Source organism: Haliaeetus albicilla, chromosome 3 (assembly GCF_947461875.1).
Source record: "Haliaeetus albicilla chromosome 3, bHalAlb1.1, whole genome shotgun sequence".
NCBI lineage: Eukaryota > Metazoa > Chordata > Aves > Accipitriformes > Accipitridae > Haliaeetus > Haliaeetus albicilla.
The window spans coordinates 6,421,899-6,441,193 of NC_091485.1; the positions used below are offsets into that span (position 1 = coordinate 6,421,899).

The 19,295-nt window shown below is 37.3% G+C and overlaps 1 protein-coding gene across 4 annotated transcripts in view; it reads right to left on the reverse strand.

The window, feature by feature from the left end:
• Positions 1 to 240: 240 nt before the first annotated feature.
• The window catches only part of TERT (telomerase reverse transcriptase), a 34,560-nt gene continuing 15,505 nt past the window's right edge, over positions 241 to 19,295 (reverse strand). For 3 of the 4 annotated variants that reach the window (XM_069778753.1, XM_069778752.1, XM_069778755.1), the window contains exons 6-16: positions 19,133 to 19,294; positions 18,656 to 18,751; positions 16,664 to 16,749; positions 14,048 to 14,161; positions 12,115 to 12,186; positions 10,080 to 10,265; positions 8,506 to 8,632; positions 8,120 to 8,181; positions 6,242 to 6,366; positions 5,736 to 5,873; positions 241 to 1,231 (exon numbers count right to left, since the gene is read on the reverse strand). In XM_069778753.1, coding sequence (XP_069634854.1) covers positions 1,128 to 1,231; positions 5,736 to 5,873; positions 6,242 to 6,366; positions 8,120 to 8,181; positions 8,506 to 8,632; positions 10,080 to 10,265; positions 12,115 to 12,186; positions 14,048 to 14,161; positions 16,664 to 16,749; positions 18,656 to 18,751; positions 19,133 to 19,294 — 1,272 coding nt within the window. In that variant the 3' untranslated portion in view covers positions 241 to 1,127. The remainder of the gene's footprint in view (positions 1,232 to 5,735; positions 5,874 to 6,241; positions 6,367 to 8,119; positions 8,182 to 8,505; positions 8,633 to 10,079; positions 10,266 to 12,114; positions 12,187 to 14,047; positions 14,162 to 16,663; positions 16,750 to 18,655; positions 18,752 to 19,132; position 19,295) is intronic. The other variant, XM_069778754.1, reaches the window with a different exon arrangement.

Sequence of the window (19,295 nt, forward strand, 5' to 3'; positions counted from 1 at the left end):
ACTGCAATACGGCAAATTGGCTTCTAGGAGCTGTGTTACCAATCCCTGCATGGTGGTGGTCTGTCAATCCTTTGAAAACATCTACTGAGTAACACTGCCTACAGTGTTTCACTCCAGCAAGATATCCTCCATCTGCTTTGACAAAACCTCCCAGCAGCTGCTATTTAGCCTATAATAGAGACAGAAAAATCCTAATAAAATAGGTCTACATTAGAGCAATGCAAATTCAACACACAAGCCTGGAAGAGAAAAAAACCCCAACATACGGGCAGGTTTATTAGAGCACCCACAGGACAAAATTCAGCTGTGCACAACACACCAACACCAGGGCTAGACAGTACTTCAGTAACATTACAGAGCTAAAGATAAACCTAAATAAAGAACAGGAAATACAAACAGAAGAGTCATCTACTTGGTATATTATCTAATCAAGAACTTCTGTTTTGTAGGTATAAAAGCACCACCATCGTTCTGTACATCACTGTATTGAAAATATCACCAAGTATTCAAAATATATGAAACATACACTAAACATAACCAGCTTTGATGCTTAAATTTTGGCATATATTAGTTGTGTTCTCCAAAGCATAAAATTTCTGACCTGTACGTCTTGCTAGATAGTGCCATGAAATGCACTTGCCCTGTGCAGGTAATCTTCAGGACATAACCCAGCTGGGCAGGATGTTAAAGATTACTATAAAATAAAGGTATTGGAGACAAGTACATGTTATTGCAATTAACCAGACAATTTATTATAAAATAGTCTGCAGCACAGAGAAGCAAAGAACAGCTCTTCTGAAACAACACACTGAAACAAGGAAGTAGATCTGTTCATACAGAACATAGCTTAATGATGCCTTCATCAAAAAGATGGGAATTACTGAACGAAACCAAGTCAGTTACTTCAAATAGCCTGTGAATTTAAAGGCAAACACCAACAAGAAGGTATTAACAAAATTGTCTGCTCTTTTTAAGTCCTTGTGTAGTATCTGAGAAACAAACATGGAAAACTTCAGAGTGAAGTTGTTTTCAGTCCACTCTACCAAAATAAACTACAGAGAAAAGTCATCTAAAGACATAGCATTTATTTTCAAACCTGGAAAAATTACAAAATAAACTTCAATCAGTCAGTCCAGGATAGCTTTGAAATCTTGACAAAGAGACGGTTCTGTCACTGTCTTCAGCAGTGCCATGGTATCCTTGGGGATCTTCCTGAATAGCTGCATCTTACCTACCAAAATATGAGAAACAATTCATTACTACTGCAAGTAACTAACTATTCTGTTTTAGGGAAAATGCTAATAAAGTAATGAAATCAATACTAGCTGAATCCAATTAAAAAGTTGGAACACCTGGAATATGGAGATTAAAAAAGCTATAATAAAATATGCTACTATTCTTCGGCCCTTAAATCAGTCTAATAAATAAAAAGGTTAAAAATCATATGTTAAAATACCAACAAACTAAGATAACCAAGGAGCAAATTTGTCCTATTATGTCCTTGTAACACTTCTTTGTTTGGGTTGAAGAATTTTAAAATTTTTTTTAAAAGTATAAGACCATTGATTCAATAACTTGATCCACCAAAAAAGGCCTTCTGTCAAGCCATAGTTACTTTGAAAGACCATATTTTAAATAACACTAAGGACAAGGGACAGGTCCTTATCTGGTTGCTAACGTTTACCTACAGCAGGAAGGTATTCCCAAACTGTTTCTTTTCTCCTCTACTTTCAGATATGACATTAAAGTAGCCTATGCTTGGAACTGACATATACAAAAAGATTAAAAAAAAAAAAAATCACGTGGAAAATGCACCTTTTGCTATAACACTGGCAACAGCAATTCTCCCCGCTGTGTTTCTCTGTAAGAGAACAGAGACTAACTGGAAAGCCACCCTTAAGGTGGAAAATTTTGGAAACTAAACAAGGTTCTTAAATCAGGAATGAAATTTTTATAAGAGGACATAACAGTTTTGAAACACAGAAGGTCACTGAGTCTATAGTCAACAGAATTATAGACAACAAAAAGGACTTTTTAGAGATTAGGAAGAACATGCAGAATCCTAGCAACAGTTTAAGTCCATTACCTAAACAGAGTTCGCAAAATTGTCAATGGTGCAGAAAGGCAGAAGTGCTCAATAAACATTTGTTCTGTATTTGGAAAGGAGACAGATGAGGTATTTATATATATATAAATATATAAGATGATATCTTATCATGATAAGGAAAGATTCTTGCTCCTTTCCCCACTGGTAATAATAGGAGGGATGTTAAACAGTAACTATGTTTTAAATACTTAACTCTGAAGAATGACGACAACTTGTACCGACAAGCCCCTAATATTGATATTTAGCAGGTTTTGGAATACTGGGAAGAACCTCCTCCCCAAAACCTCTCCCATGGAGAGTAATGGAAAGGCATGTGCAGGGACACAAGAAAAAAAATTAAGATTATATCAATTCCTGTCAACAACATGATCTTACAAGGGTAATAGGTTTTATATAGCTGATACAAACTCCAAAATGACAACAAAAAGTGTAGTTAAGTCAACACAGGTGCTATTACCAGCCTTGGTTATCTCTGTGCTACAGATTGCTGTGCCATATAAAGATACTGAGCTAACTTTACAGGGAATACACCTGAGAACCAGTTACTTCCCTGTCACAGCTACTCTGACACCCACAAATGCTACCTGATTTCCAGAAGTAAGACAAAACTTAAAATACGGTGTTTAAAATTAGCTCCGACATCTCTATATAATGCTCAGCTATGTAGTAACCCACCCTACAGCATAATGTTCTGATTACAACAACATTACCCATTAATAAGTCTGATGCATGCCAAACAAAACTAACTTATAAGACTGAATAGAAAACTATCTATCAATGTCTCTTTAAATAGATTTTAGTGCATTCCTACAAGATTGGAAGACTTAGTATCTTACTAAATTTGGAAGAAAATACAAATATAAATACCATGTATAATCAGGTGACTGAAAAATAGCCTTCATCTATGACCAGAGATCTTGGAGACATGGAGATAATGATGCACGTTCACGTTAAGGGTATGCGTATGACTTATCACTACAGATCACAAGATGCCTTTGTACAGCTTTACAGTACCAACACACTGATGCCTCACCTTCCCTCCTGCTCAGCCCGTAGGTGGGACATCTGGTGCCTTCTCAGTTCCTTTTCAAGAACAGTTTGAAATTATTTTTAAAACCTCGACCAACTCTTAAAGGAAGGAGGAAGGCAGGTGGGAAACAAATATACAGTCAGTCAAAGCACCTCTCAAGCATTCAAGCTGCATGACAAGCTGACCCCAAACAGCTACCCTCCTGCCAAATTACCTAGTAGATGTTTTGGGAGCTTTTCATAAAAACAGCAACTATAGAAGTGCTCCACCAAGTACTGTATCAACCCTTGCAGCACAGGTGGAACAGGCCTAGTGGAAGTACAGGTAAGATTTCAGGGGGCTATAAGCAAATGGAGATCTCTCAGAGACAGCATTCAAGTTATTTGGGCCCCAGTGATCTGTTGATCAATCACAGCAAAATCTTCCATCTTAAAAGTTTCATGGTAAAAACAAGTCACAGCCTGCTAATTGTTTAGGCAGCCATTTAGCAAAATATCTGAACCCTTGATCTTTCAGCAGTGTACTTGAAGTTTCAAATATTTCCAAAGGAAACTGGGCCTTGTAGATAAAAAGAGAAAGTTGTCTTAACATTATGGATGTGAAGAACAGATTCTGCCTCAGAGAGGGTACGATTTATGAAACAATAGCTGGAAACTACTCCTCAAGAGAACTTCACTACTAATTTTCTACTTGCCTTCGGACTTTTCCTGCTCCACCCTCACAATACTCAGCAAGTAGAACATTAATAGTTCCCAGGAATTTAGGAAGCGAGGTTATTCCATTTCTGCAAGTGCAATTCTCACTGTCAGAGAAGCCAACTGATAGATGGTCAGCTTTCCCTTCTTGGGTTAGAAATTGTGCATACAGAGTTAGACGTGGACCACACACCAAGTTTCAGGTCAGTATTGTGATTAGGCAAGGGGCTGTACAGGTACAGCAGAAGAAACCTAACAACAATCATTATTCAAAATAGAAAAATTCTACCTCTACTTCCCAGCCCATTTTCCCTGGTATCTGTGGTGGTGTAATTTTGTGGACAGCAGAGACCACTTTTACGGCAGATGCACACACCCATGGAAGATGAGATTCTGCTGGACAACAAAGGCGCCTGGGGCTGCACCTCCACCCTGAATGTACTGTCAGATTCAACAGCAAAGCATACACAGACAAGGATGGGGGAACTTTGGCTTGGATTGTGATCTGCCAGTCAAAGATGCCAAGAGCAAAACCTTCAGCATTAGAGATGAAAACTTGGATGTGCTCTATATGGATCTCAGAGAAGTGACACAGCTCCCAGCAAAGCTATTATCCTACTGGGTGTGACTACTGCATTCTCTGCTCAGTTCTTCAGTTTCTGTCCTCGCCAAGTGAAGCAAACAGCCATCTCTTCCCTTCCCAGAGGAAGGTCTGCTTCCCCCGGTACTTCTAGAAGGGCTGAACAGAACTGGCTTCTCAGCAGCAGTGATAAGACATGGTGCCTCTGGTTTTGGTGTCACTGAATAACTCTGAGAGAAGGAGCTTCTCTGGGAGAGACTGCTGGAGTTCTGCTCCATACAGAAAGTCCATTGCTCTCAGAAACATGCCTGGTGCAATCCCAACCATCAGTTTGTTTCCTGTAAAAGTTTAAGTGTCTTCTTTGATACATTCACACTGCACCACCAAAAATCAGACTGCACTCAGGCGTTGCTGCAAGCCTTTGATATGGGAGGAAATACTTACTTCCAAAGCAGAGACACTTTCTTTTTTGGGGCACTAGGCCTCAGCACAGGTATCAAGGGAAGCTTGCAATACATTTCGAATCAAATAAGGGTTATTCTGGAACCAGACTGAAGAATTTCTCAGTACTGCATAATGAAACTGCGCAAGTAATGAGTCATTTAGAGTACGAATTAGCAAGTCACTGTTGAGTCTGGCCTTCACTGTAGCTAAATTCAACAACAGTACCGACCGCTTCAGAAAAACCTACTGCTGTTCACTTTTAATATCTTAGAACTGAAAATGCTATTATTGCTGTGGCTGGCCTGGGGACAGACCGCACAACCAGTCAAAGATAGAGCTCCCCAGAGGCCAGGTACACAGACAGCTTCTTTCACCGAGTGTAACAGTCAAAGATTTGCCAACACCACTCAACTCTATTACAATATAGCACATGCAGCGCAGCAAGTGCTTCTGTTTCAAAGTGACCACGGTGAAACTTTTTTTGGTAAGAGTTTATATTGCAGGAGGAACTAACTTAGTTGCCAGTTAATCTACATTTTTAAAAATAGAAAACTGAGCATTCATATTTCATTTAGTAAACTTGCTGAGAATGCTTACATGATTAACCCAATCTTACTAAGCTTTCTGAACTGTACAAACTTACTGAGTGCCAAGTATCAACAACTGTCCCATAAGAACAAGACTCTAGAACACACAGTGCTGAAAAACATACCATTTTAATTTGTCTACTTATACTTAGTAAATTTGATTAAAATCAGAAAGCTCATTAGTGTACATCTTAGAACATTTTATGATAAGAAAACTTAAAAAAATCCATTAGATTCCAAGTTTTATTACAATTAACCATATTTCAAACTGTAAAAATAATCGAGTACTTACAGATTTTTAGGGGCTTAAGCAGGCATTTGTAAACAACTTTGTGGTTTGACAGTTTGACAGTGAAGGCATGGTAGCAGAGCCATTCTGCTGCCTCAGAAGGGAACACACCAGATGCACCTTTGTTACCTAAAGCAACGCCTAGAGACAGAACAGGAAAATAATGTCACTGAAAATGATGAGCATTAAGAAGCATGTCTGACCTCTCCTCTCTTTCTACAAAATCACTCCAAAATTTTTTTTTACTAAAAACCTATGTAGTCAATGAAGTCTCCTATGTCAGCAGAGAACTAAAAACTAAAACCTGAAACATTTTATCTTCAGCAAATTGAGTTTAAGAAAAAAACCCACAGTGATTCCTATCATGCACTCCCTATTTTTCATTCTTGATCTTTATCTCAAAATTACACGATCTGACTGCACATTCAAGATGTTTTATTTGTCTAAAAAAAACCCAAAAAACCAACCAAACCCAAACATGCTACTTCATAGCCATTAACATACTATACCGGTGTTTTTTGCTTTCAGGATAGCATAGCAGCATGATGCAGTCTCAGAGATGATCCTTAGGAAGAAATAAGGATTGTTTCTAACTTTCTGGTTGAATGGAAGTTGGAGAACACAGGCGTGGAACCTGTTCACAAAACCAGCCTATTTAATCACAAGTCATTTGCAACTTCAAGTGAAACTATTACATACCTTAGGCAGTATTACAACATTTAAAAGCACCCAACAGTCTTTAGCTATATCAACACTGCTAGCATACAACACCTCTCCTATATATACAAATCCCTGGAGCATCAGACACATATGAAGTTTGTTTGTAAATTTTCTGTTGAAAGATCTTGAAGCCATCTGCCTTCGTAATAGAATTCTCTTCTGAGAATGACCGTTTTATGTGTAGGGAAAGTTAAATTACACATGCTTAGCAATTCCATATCATGGACCATGCAGCCAGAGAACACCCACAAGAGAGAGTGTGAGAGGAAGAAAAAACAAAACCCCACAACAAATTCTGTTCAGAAGTTCAGGAAAACAGACCTCCAAATGATGTAGTGTTCCACAGACCAGGATCCCCACTCTTTTGTCTATTTGGAAGCCAATTCTATGGAAATTACTTGTATTGTACGCTCCCTTACTCCTCTTATTTGGACGTATTTTAAAACTGCTGCTTTTTTTTTTTTTTTTCCTCTCTCCTTTTTTTTTTTCTTCAGCCTCTGGCACTATAATCTTGCTTATGCTGAACACAGTCAACAACTACAATGCTGATTTTTACTTACTCAACAATGTATACACTTGTTTATTAAATTAACACAGCATAAGTGTAATCACTTCAAGAAATTTTGAAATTTTAAAATATTTAAAGCATAAACATAATTACCACACTGCATCACAGCGCTCTGGCTGAATTAACCTGACATACTGTTAGCATGGTGGACAGTTTTTTAAAGGTACTCTAACATAAAGACCTTTGTTAGAGTGTTACAATAAAAGCAAACAGAAGTAACTAACTAATCATGTCCAACATCAGAGAAAAACTGTAAGTCACTCACAACACAAAGTTTAAGAGTTTGACACATCAGTGCTGTACTAAACAAGTCCAATTACACTTCCTGGACACAAGAAAAGTACAGGGTAAATGTGGACCAAGCTGAATTGAAGAACAAAACCAAAATGCCATTTCCTAACAAGTATGAGCCTAGCAAAAGAGCAACACCTGATTTCTATAAAGAGGGAAGCACCTCTTAGACATTTTTTGCATTAAAGCAATAAACAATTACTTGGTGCTGCCAATCATTTGAAGTTTTCGATGCACAGAGATTAGTATTTTCTCCCAACTTGCTTATCAGTTTTGATTTCTTTCCCTTATCACTGTTGAAAACATTCACTTCCTCTGCTGGTCAAGAAGAGCTCACAAAACCCAAGGTATTACCAGCTAAGGAGCAATTAAGACATTATCAGCAGCTAAGAAACTGCAATTAACTTGGCAGAATGAAACCTCACTTAACATAAAGTTATACAGGTCAAAGTTCTATATGATTTTAATAGATACAAAGTTCTAAATATTAACTGGTTAACGAGTGATAAGGCTTCTCGTCATCCTCCTGAAGCAAAACAGACTGTTTTTCTTGAGGTCAGCTGTCAATACCAAGAGACACTGAAAATCCATTTAGTGAAGTGTCACTTAAACACACACATCAATATAATCCTGTATCCTGAATCTAATAATATTACGTAAGAACAGTGTTGAAACAAGAATAACTTGACCTACTACTGACATTTACCACTGCACATTTATATGGCGCACTTCTTCCTAATCCATAGCTCCTCCATGTGTCAAGAAAGAGTAATGAAATATTCAGTTACTGTGGAAGACAGTGACCTACCTGTAAGCCTGAAGTAAAAATATCTTGTAGATGTTAATGAAAACTGTTCTAAGGCTGTTGATCTAGAACAGAACAGAAACAGAGCTATAGGAATATTTTAGTGTCACGATAGGATTTGTTCAAGTTCAAGAGCATAAGATGATTTAGAGATCTAGAGAAAAAAATTTGTGCTAACTTTGAAGCTTTCTTTTATGTGCCCAAGTTAACAATGTTGTGAAGGCTCAGTTCTGGAAGGTGGTAAGACCCCACATTTTAGCTGATGTCAACATTTCCAAGTAATGTGGATTACCTCTCAAAATCAACTCTTTATGTTAGAACTCAAGGCTGTTTTAATGGTCTGTATCACTAATCACAGTATTTCCAAACATCTCTGTCCATATTCTCACCTGTAAATCAAGAAATAAACAATGACATTTCAGTTTCAGGACTGTAATCAATTTGTATTTCATGTTTTTCCCAGCTGTTCTACTTGAATTGAAGGAAAGACTTGATCTGATGGAAGTACAGGTATAACTAGAAAAAAAAGAAGAAAAAAAAAGTAGTTAAACAACCTCCATGGGCTAATAGACTAAATTAACCTCTGTAAAGTAAGCCTCATTTAACTTCTCATGTTACAGAGATTGCCTGCTAATCAATGAGCCAGTAGCTACAAGATTACTATAACTAAATTCAATTTAGAGAAAGACTAGACATTGTGGCATTAAGGCTATTAGCTAAGGAACGACTTCAATACCCCAGGGCTGAATAATTCACCCTGCTAAAAGAACCAAACCAATAACCTTAAACAAACTAGATATATTTCTAAAACACATGGTCTAGCCAGGCCATTATTAATGACTCCAGTGACAACCAGGCTATACATTGTGATCCATGCAACGCAGGAGCTTAGGCTGGATGCCACCTCAGTTCACCCTAGCATTCCAGTTACTTAAGTCAAGCTCATCAACAGCAAGGCAGCCTTGTAACAAACACCCTCAGGATTCTGATGAGTGTCTCCCAGACCGGCAGCACCAATGCCCTCATCCGTGTTAACTGCTTCTTTTAGAAACACAGCTAGTGAATAAATCTCTGTGGCTGTTGATTTTAGTCCTCTGTTGTTACAGAAAATCATGTCATATAAATTCCTTTCCTAAACTGACCAAGCTTTTCTGGTTTGGAAGACTACTGAAGAACACCACCACTCTGGTGATGGAAAACCTCCTCCTGATTTCCCACTTAAATGTATGCATGGGCTGTTTATACTAAATATGGTCAATAACACAGCGATATTATCCTTCAGTTTAAACAGTTCTTTCTTGTTAAGTCTAATGCCATCTCTAGCAGACCATGTAAAGGGTCTACAGAGCTATTCAGTAGGATATATTGTCCCATCCTGAGTTCTATGCCACTTCAGACTGCTTTGTGTAAACAGTCAAGGCTGCTAGCTTAAAGACAGGTTACTTCTCCCCTACACTACTATCTGAAGTATACCAGAGGGAACACCTCTGATGTTGAAAGAATTACTAGTCCCTCTAGTCTATACAAAATTAATCCCAATCTGTTCATGTAATCCTTACTGCTTCTTTTAGGAAGGTACAAAAAAAAATAACAATTTCAGAACAATAAATGTAGTTATATGATATCAGGTACAATATAGTGCATAATGGTGAAAGAAGCTGAACTGAGGTGACTGAATAAACCTTCTCAGAACCATTTAGCCACCATACGGTATATGACTTCTGGTCACCAGTGATCTGTGCCACATTCAATGGTGTTAGTGGTATGTACATTCCACCAGAATGGAATGAAGAAAATAGCAGGCTCCACGGCAGAATAGAATGTTTAGATTACTTCATAAGAAACAGAATTGTAAAATCTATTTTGCAGTTAATTCAACTACACCGTTCACAAGACACCCTTGTGCTTCCCACACTATGTACAATATACTGTAAAGCTGACACTGGAGTATACAACTATTTACCTGGAGTAATCGCAGTAAACCTCAAGTGTCTGTATATCTAATAATAAACCACACCATGGGATCAAACGACAATCTGGCAGCTGTTTAAATTTGGAACATCCTGGGATATCATCAACAGGAAAATTCACGACTGTCTTATTGGGGTTTATTAAAAAGCCATACTCAGGAATACCTGTTGCTAGAGTCCTAAAACAGATATAAACAGTTAGCCTAACTCCCACTGCAAAAGCAAATAAAAAAGCCCACCATGCTGCAAGAGTCATATGATCTTGCATCAAAGGACAGAAACCAAAGAATAAAGGGAATCATGGCCAACTCTTTAGGTTAAGGAACACAGCTAGAAATAAACAAAACTGAAGATATTACAGATAAAGACATAAAATATATAAGCTTAAGGATATGAGGATAATGGAGAAAAATTTGCATTAATCTGTAAAACTTAGGAACTTAAGCCATGAAACATTTGAGACAAGCTACATAAACCACACTCACAGAAACCATTGAGACCAAAATCACTGGAAAAACACAGATGAAGACTTATTGCTTTTGAAAGTTAATAAAAACAAGGAGAATCCACATAACAGGAACCTCATTTATCTGATGAAAAGTTTTGAACTTTCTCCACAGTTTTCCCTAAGGATGTTTTCATTGCCAGAATGCCTGCTGATTACCTACTGCACATGGGATCAGCAGCGCCATCTCATGGATAAGCAGCAGTTTGTCTTACTTGGCGATGTATTCATGTGCACACTTCATCCTTTTGAAGAGTGAAAAGAAGAGGTAGGCTCTTCTTGTTGGGGACTAATAGTCATAACGCTGTCTCCTCAAAATTAATTTCTTGAGTCCGCCAGTTCTAATACTACATTAGAAAACACTGTTACTGCTCCATTTGTGGCAGAGAGTTCATAGGATCTGTAAGCAGTTCTGGAAAACTTGCACAGAAGAGGCTACTTCTCTACAGAAAATCAACACAGCTGGTGCAGAAATTGATATAAAATAAAGATGCAGATAAGTTCAAAGGGCAAGTAGGACAGTATCTGCAATGCTACTTCAAGTGACATTATGCTGAAAAGATGTTACAGAGATTAATAGCTCGAGGAATCCCCAGCCTCTTAGTTCAACTTACCATTTCCAGTAAATCTCCATATCCCTAGAAATTTCTTTCTGTTCTGATAAGGAAATGAGGACAAATGAAGTCTTCAAAGTACACTATCCACTAATTAGTACAATTTACACTTCAAACTGTACTTAATTGATTTCCCCATGACCTTTCAGAGCTGCATTTTTCTGACTATTGAAAAGCACGATGCAACTGACTGCATTGCAAATGCTAAGCTTTTCTTCAAGATCTCTCTTTTGGATCCTTAAAACTGGCTTTGGCATCAGCAGAACTTCTTGGATACTGACTGTACATTCATACCCATGGTAACCAGGAACCTTTTTTGGGGGCCAATTTTAAAAAAAAGGTAGTTCTGAAGCACTCTAAAGAATTACTGTTTGAAAACTTCTGTGAGCTGCGTGCTGCCATGCTATCAGTATCCTCAAACACTCACCCCAGAATATTAATGACCAGAAAATTCTTTGCAATATTGTGTCAGAGAAAAGTTCCATTCTTTCCTTGCGAATAGAAGGTAGCAGCATGCCTGCCTGACAAATATATTTTAAGAATGTCACTAAGACATCTTAAAAAATTGAGGGAAAATTGTCTTAAAAGACAATGTCAGCTGCTTTGGTTAGTCTGCACTACTAACTGCTGCTAGAAGCTCCATCAAGGTCAGTAGCTACGTCCCTAACTAAACTTCAGCAGGAATCCCCCACCATCTGAGCTGCAACAGATTGTTAGTTGGCCATTAAGAATGTAGCTATTAAGATTCTTCCCAGGCACAGGCTACCAGCAAGGACTCCAAAAAAGCCCTTGATTATTAACCCATAAAACAAATACACCTATATGTACAAGCATGTATAAAGATGAAAAAGAATGACCTAGAAGTTGTTAATGATTATTACTTTGAAGACTATGTCTTTAATAGCATACCTTAGAAAAGTTCTTGCCTGCTTTAAATGTGGCGTAACCAGCAAAAAGTCATCAATGAGACGTATTAGGACTCTGTAATCAAGAAGAAACTGTTAGATTTATTTTATATGTAATCCTTTCAAATTTTTGTCATACTCTTCAGAGCAACAACATGCCCATTTTAATTCACAAGAAGGTAGAGGCCATGTGATCTCCAAATTGAGTCTTACAAAGAAATTCTCAGTTCTGCTTCTTTCCTAAAAATAAATGAAAAAAAAAGAAAAGAAAAGAAGAAAGCAAAGGGGCTGGCTACACAAAACATGACAGGAATTTACAGCCCCCAAGCTACTCCATAGCAGCTTCTTGGATGCAGGGTTTTACACTTTTCCAAGGGAGAATTTGCAGTATCTTAATCTACAAGACAAGGAAAGGAAGTGTAATACCAGGTACACAAGCAGATACCAGATTCTTGATGTGCTCTAACTCTGTATCTTTGTTTACCATGTAGTAGCTTGTTTGTGAAGCTATAACTTGAATGTAAAACACACCACCACCTACCACTCTAAAGGCTGGAATTTTCTTTTTCAACAGAATTCAGGCCCCACGCATGCCCTTATTTTTCTGATAAATCCTGCCTAGTAGATCATAGAGAGGAAGCTCTGAAGATGATCTCGTCCAGTCTCCTCTTCAAAGCAGGAGTATTGCCATCACTATGATCAGATCAGCTGCACTTTTGCCTAGCCAAGTCAATAGCCAGGTTATTTTTTTGACTTAAAGGTCAAATGAAACTATCAAAATCATTCAACAGACACCTAAGTAACATTCTAAAATCTCCTCTATATAAAAACAGCTGCTATATTAAAGAGTGCATTCTTCTGAATCACTTTCATAATTTCAGTATGTATAAGCAACATCCTTTAAAAGCAAAATATAGCTGTTTAGACTCATATCATCACAGCATCCTAAAGTCTATGAGAAGAACCCTACTACTTGTGTAGAGAAATGTTTAAAATTCTAAGACTTTCCATTAACCAGTGAGCCTCCCAAGAAGAGACACCAGACAGATACCCTTATCCCGAGTCCTCCTACACACTTCTTAGTTTCTTTTTTCTTTCTTAGGACAGAATTCATAGCAGTGGAGGGAGATGTGTGAACACAGACAAGCTTCAGGGTCCAGCTCATGCCTGAAGACCCTAATCTGGGATTCACCTGGGGATCAGTTCATATGGAGCTAAAAGGAACCCCAAAGTATTCACAACTAATAAAGAGGTAGAGCTTTTATCAGGTGAGTTTTCTGTCAAGTTCCTAAGCAGCAAGCACAAGCAGAGCACAAAGACTTAGAAGATGTACCAAGAGCCACACAGGGCTTCAAACAAGAACCAGCATGCCTTATGCCTTGTAAAAAATCTGCAATAAAGCTGTCACCTTGATAAAAAGTTAAGACTTACAGACATTGTAAAAAATCTGCAATAAAGCTGTCACCTTGATAAAAAGTTAAGACTTACAGACAGTGGATTGGAAAACCCTCAGGCAGAAACCTGGAATATCAGAAAGCCTGTAATGAACATCCTATCTTGTCTGAGGACAGAAGACCACAGATGTTGTGGGAATGAGTGTGGGAGAACCATAAACTTCCTAGATGTACAAGAAGAGCTTGTCAGGCTCTCTACAGCATCTCTAAATACTGTGCTCTTTGTAAGAGCAAGTCGCCTACCCACAGATCTGGGAAAGCTTCATTTAAGTGCTTGTCGTTCCAATCTTATCACAAACAGGGAAATTCCCCCACAAAACAACCACGGTGACACTGAAGCTGCAGAGATGTTTGTGTGCACCACACTCCTAATGGAGAGTGGGAAATCCTTGAAATTCAAAATTAAACTTCAGAGAAAATGTCTAACACATATACCCTATATTATGCACTACTGTAACAGAGCACAGAACAAAACATCCCTACCCATCCTGCTGTACTCCACAGAGCAATTTGTTTTCCATGTCTCCATAGCATAAGCTGCAAAGTAAGGTTGACAAAATGGAGCCCTGTGGAATTCCACAGCACTGTAAGTAGTACCTAGTAAAGAATAAAAGAAAAAAAAAAAATCAAAACATGCAGCAAGAAGACTGCAATAGCCATTAAAAATTTACCTTTTTTTTCCCCAAGTATAATGTATGCGTTTCAATGAGAAATATGCTACATGCCTGCTAGTTAGCCTTACTTAAATTTGTTCTTTCCTCTGAAATCTACATATGGCTCCAGAAGTTTTAAGTTAAACAGTGAAAAAAACCACTAATACACTTATTCCTTTCTTATTATCAAACTCCAGCAGACAACTGTCATTAAATGAAAGAAATTTTAAAACTGATCTCAAACCACAATGCCTCCTTCCTCCTTCAGCTGCGGAGCCACCCTTCATTTAAGCTTTGTAATTCTTTATGTTACATCTTGCATAGATTCAAAACAAGTGTTCTTGTACAAGAAACAAAGTGCACTGGACAAATCTTTCAAACTATAATTTATTTATTTTAAATTATTATTGAGGTGTTTATTCTTTGTTTATACTTGCACAGCATGATCTGGCCAAGGAAAATATTTTCTTGGGTTTCTGTTTTTTGGGTTTTTTTTCTGTTTGGTTGGTTTGGTGGGGGTTTTTTTCCCCCACAAATAAATATCACTTTAATTTTAGGGAAATTTCTGATGGCTTAGCTCAATAGAGCGTGTGATCTGGTTTTATACATCCCAGCTGTACTGTTAAACACATTTATTTCCTCATTTAACAGCTCAGGCATGAAGCTATCTTACTTCTAATCAGGAAAAACCACTACCTCCTGTGAAATGCTAACCCTTACTATTTGTAATTATACTCAGCCTCCCCCCACCCCCCGCTTGAAAAGTTCACTGAAGCTGTCAGTTGTCATTTTGCAGAAGAGTAAATCTTGATTTGTTTCTCGTGGCTTCAGATAACTCATATAGACACAGCCAAGGGTAGGTGCATTAATACTTCCCCTATACTGTTCCTTGTATAAAGCCAGTAAAACCACACATAGTAATAGTAATGTATCAAATATAGATAAGCTACTGAAGACAGAGTTCCCCATTACCTTGTGGATTTTTCCATGCTGGCAGCAACAGAATGAGTGTGCCTCACAAAACCCAAGGGAATTATTTTCACAACACTCCTTTGAAGTAGTGAGATATTATATTATAATGTCCATTTTACTATTACTACATGAATGGCTTAGTGAAACTGAAGAGAATGAAATTATGCAACTGCACACCAGAGCCACATACTACATTCTAGCAGTGAACTTAGCTATGTTTTGAGTCCTGTGCAAATTTTTCTAGTAGTAATTTTACATTTTTCCAGGCTTTTGATAAATCTATCAAATGGTATTAAAAGATTCCTTCTAGGTCCCCAACTCAACAATCAGCATTTTTCTCAAAACATCAAGTGAATAATAACTAACTGTGGTGGCTTTTTGAGAACCATCAGGTAAAGAGTGTATTCATTTACTAAACTTATTTGTTCCAAAAAACCCACCCAAAACTGCAAATGAGAATGAGCTACTTAAAAAGGGCAAATTCATTCCAGGACAAACAGCATTTTTTCAGCTAAGCTGTGACTGAATTTAAGTAAATGTGAGGTTGGCTTTGTCAGGGTGTGCTTTCTTTAAAAACATTAAACTTTTATTAAACATACTGATGTTGGTCAGTCCTTATTAACGGCATGCCACGTCAGCATTCTCACGATCCTGCCAAAGGGAGTGTAAGCATCAATGCCAGAAAAACCTATAAACGCTCTTCTATTTGCCTCCTTGAAAGCTTTTCTCCCCCATTCTCAATTCTGTGAGATTAAGTATTCTAAATAAAGGTATTTTTTCAGAGCAAGAAGCTATTCATTCTAATATACCTCACTCTGAATTTACAAATAAAGATCATGCAAGTACTTCCTTTTCAGACCTGGTACACATTTGCCACCTAGAGGCAAAACATTAAGTACCAGATCAGTATCTCTAGCAACACAAGAAGAAATCTGCTTTACTACTCTCTATAACATCTGATTCCTAATTTTGGAGTTGCCAGTAATTTTAACTTTTATTTTATTGCCTTTTATTTTTATTGTAACTTGCCAAATAGCAAGGCCATGCAGAAAAGGTTTAATTTTGCACTATGGAGGAAAGACTAACAAGGCTTTTACATGATTGCTTGGATGTCACCTTGCTTTTGTTCACCACTATGGATCCCAACATTTTAAAGTTGGTTTTTTTTGCTCTACATCTGCGCTTTCAAAGGAATAAGGTTACATATTCACAGAATAATGCATTGTGTGTATATTTAACATCATCTAGATGGGAAAGAGAGATTTTATTCGACATAAATCTGATATCAAACTCTTCATGCTTTTACGGATCTTAAACTGATAAACAGATTTCAAATTAACATGAAATAAAAATCTCTAAAAGGCAGTTATCAAAAATCCCTTGAGCCAATTAAAAGTATCCTGCTTAACAGAAAAAAACCACTAACCAAAAAACCCAAACAAGCTATACAAAGAAAAATGAACTTCTTTTTTACCTGCTCCCAATCTCCAGGATGTTGTTTTGTATCATTTGAAGAAAAAAAGTAAACAGGCTGGAACTTGTCTCATTAAAAGTTAAGCTCTAGAAATGGGACAAAACAAAACAAGATTTGTACTTCAGAAATGTACTGAAACTAAAAATACAGTATAAACTTAAAAGATACACAGAAACCTTTATGAAAAGTTAAGACTAGTAGTTCAACCCCCTAAGGTAAGAAAAAAAACACCTAAAACCAAGATCTGAATATACACGCTAAAAAGCTGCTCACATCCAACAAGTAAATGGTGCAGTTCCTTTTTTTGTTTTGCTTTAGGAGAAAAACAGTCTTGATTGGCGTTACATGGGAAAATAGTCAAATATAACATCTAAACCCACTTTTTAAAGTGGTAGGTATATTATGTTGGATTATTATGATGTATGAGGCCTTGCTCTTTTGGACACTTTCTATCCTGTAGGGCAATTTCTGTAACTGTCATGTTCTTTAAGATTCCGCAAGTATAGATACGCTCACTTGCCAGTTCTGCTGCAGAACACCTTCTTTGCCACGTATTACCAACGATTCCATGCGTGACTGTCCACCCAATATTTATGAAGCTTTTCGTTAAAAATTGTGTAATAAAAAAATCATTTAGAGCTATTTAAATTCCTTCAACAATGACTCCATGAGAAATAAAGCAAAATTACTTCCCACCTGCATAGATTAGACATCAGACAAATGCACCCAGCTTTTGATAGAGCCATGTGAGACCACGGTTATTTGTAATGAAAACCTAATGCGATGCACCTGTGGTACAGACAACTAGGCTGACATGATACTTTTCTCAGAGTACTTTTTTTTTTTTTTAAAGTAATGACACACACGCACACACAAATCATTTTCAAATGTAAAATACTTTGAAATAGAATGCTGCTGTTCATGTAATATCTAGCATAGTTACCAAAATCAGCTGTGCACTGGAAAAAACAACAAAACAAAACCCTACACACACATCATCAGAGATCCAGCTAGTTTTCATTTTCATCCATGTACTCGTTAGGCTCTCTGCACCTTGTAGGATCCTGGAATTGTGCACCACCCACACTGTATAGTCTACTCCTATGTCCACAGATATACAAGATCATTTTACTTGCATGTTAGAAGCATAGATTATCCTACATCAAAATTTTCCACTGACAAGTTTAGAAAAAAAAATTTTTCAAGAGAAAGTAGCGTATGAAAAAATACCTGTCTGATCATCTGATGCTCAGGAATGTTGTAGGTTGTTATCATGGAAGACCATGATGCTAAGCAATACAATGTATTAAGAAAGTGATGTGAGCATACCACCTACTTCTAATGCCTTTCTCTGTCATGCTCCTTGTACAGAAGGAAGCCTTGAGAACAAACATTTGGAATTAGCACAGTTCTCTGCAGCACAAGAATTAAAAGAACACAAGCATGCTTGCTTCTTGTAACAAAGCATCAGCTGGAGTATATTTAAAATACGTATCATTTTTAACCATACTTTAATTTACTGAAAGTGAGAAATCTCTTTAAACAAAAAAATACAGGAGTTGCTCTTGTTTTGTGTTGCATTTTAACTCTAAAGAAGAGCTCATTCTTATCAACCTTGGCAGGTTGAAGCCCTTCTTTACTAGACAGTTAATTTCTCACTTGAGACCTGTTGCAACAAACAATGGAATTAGGAAAGGAAAAAGAAAACACTGGTTAAAATGAAAGCTTGAGACAACAATGAGAAAATCTGGAAAAAGTCTAGCAGGACATTTTGTCAGATTTCTTGCCTGCTGCATTTCCTCCACTGAACACTAACAGCCTGTTATAAACAACAAAGAGGAGATGACAAAAAACTTTCTACGGAAGGTGCTGGGTAACTAGAAAAGAGGCGGTGTCACCACATATTATGTACATTCAATTAAAAATTCCAATCTTCCTCCAATTCTTCTGTAGCTTTCTTTTGCAGTTGAAAAGAAGCCTCCCCATATTTACCTGTTCAACTATTATTGCATTTTGCAATGAGGCATTCTCCTGAAGCTGGGACACAAATTGCTTCATGTCTGGCATAAAATCCTTGAAAGTAGAAACCTGTACATTGAGTGTAAAGAAATAAATGACAAAAGCAGTAGAAAATTCAGTACCAGACTGTTTTATTCAGTGAAGGTCAAAAGGCCAGTCTGATTGCATTATTTTAATCCAACAATTCTGCTATTGTTAAAATGAAATATCTCCCTCACGTATCTCTATTTCCACAACACATTCATCTTTACTCTTACTAACGTTAAGTAAAAAGTACAGAGTAAAAAGAAGCTTTGCTAACTCTGGAAAATATCCAACACTATTAAAAAAGGGGTTTATGAAGTAATTGCCTAATTCAAATTGTGACTTAAAAAAAAAGCTACAAACAAAAATATTCCTTGGACTGAAATATATCTACAGCAGCAAACAGAAGAAATCAGCAAGTCATACATGTCTCCTATAGAACCTCTTGGCTTTTCCACTTGTGGTAATCATAATCACAGCATAGCGCCGTATGCAGTACACAGTTCTTTTCTCAGGGTTTAGGATCCGTGAAATCACTTCCACAAGCTTATTGTGAGGAATGGTATCATAAGCCCTGGACACATCAGCC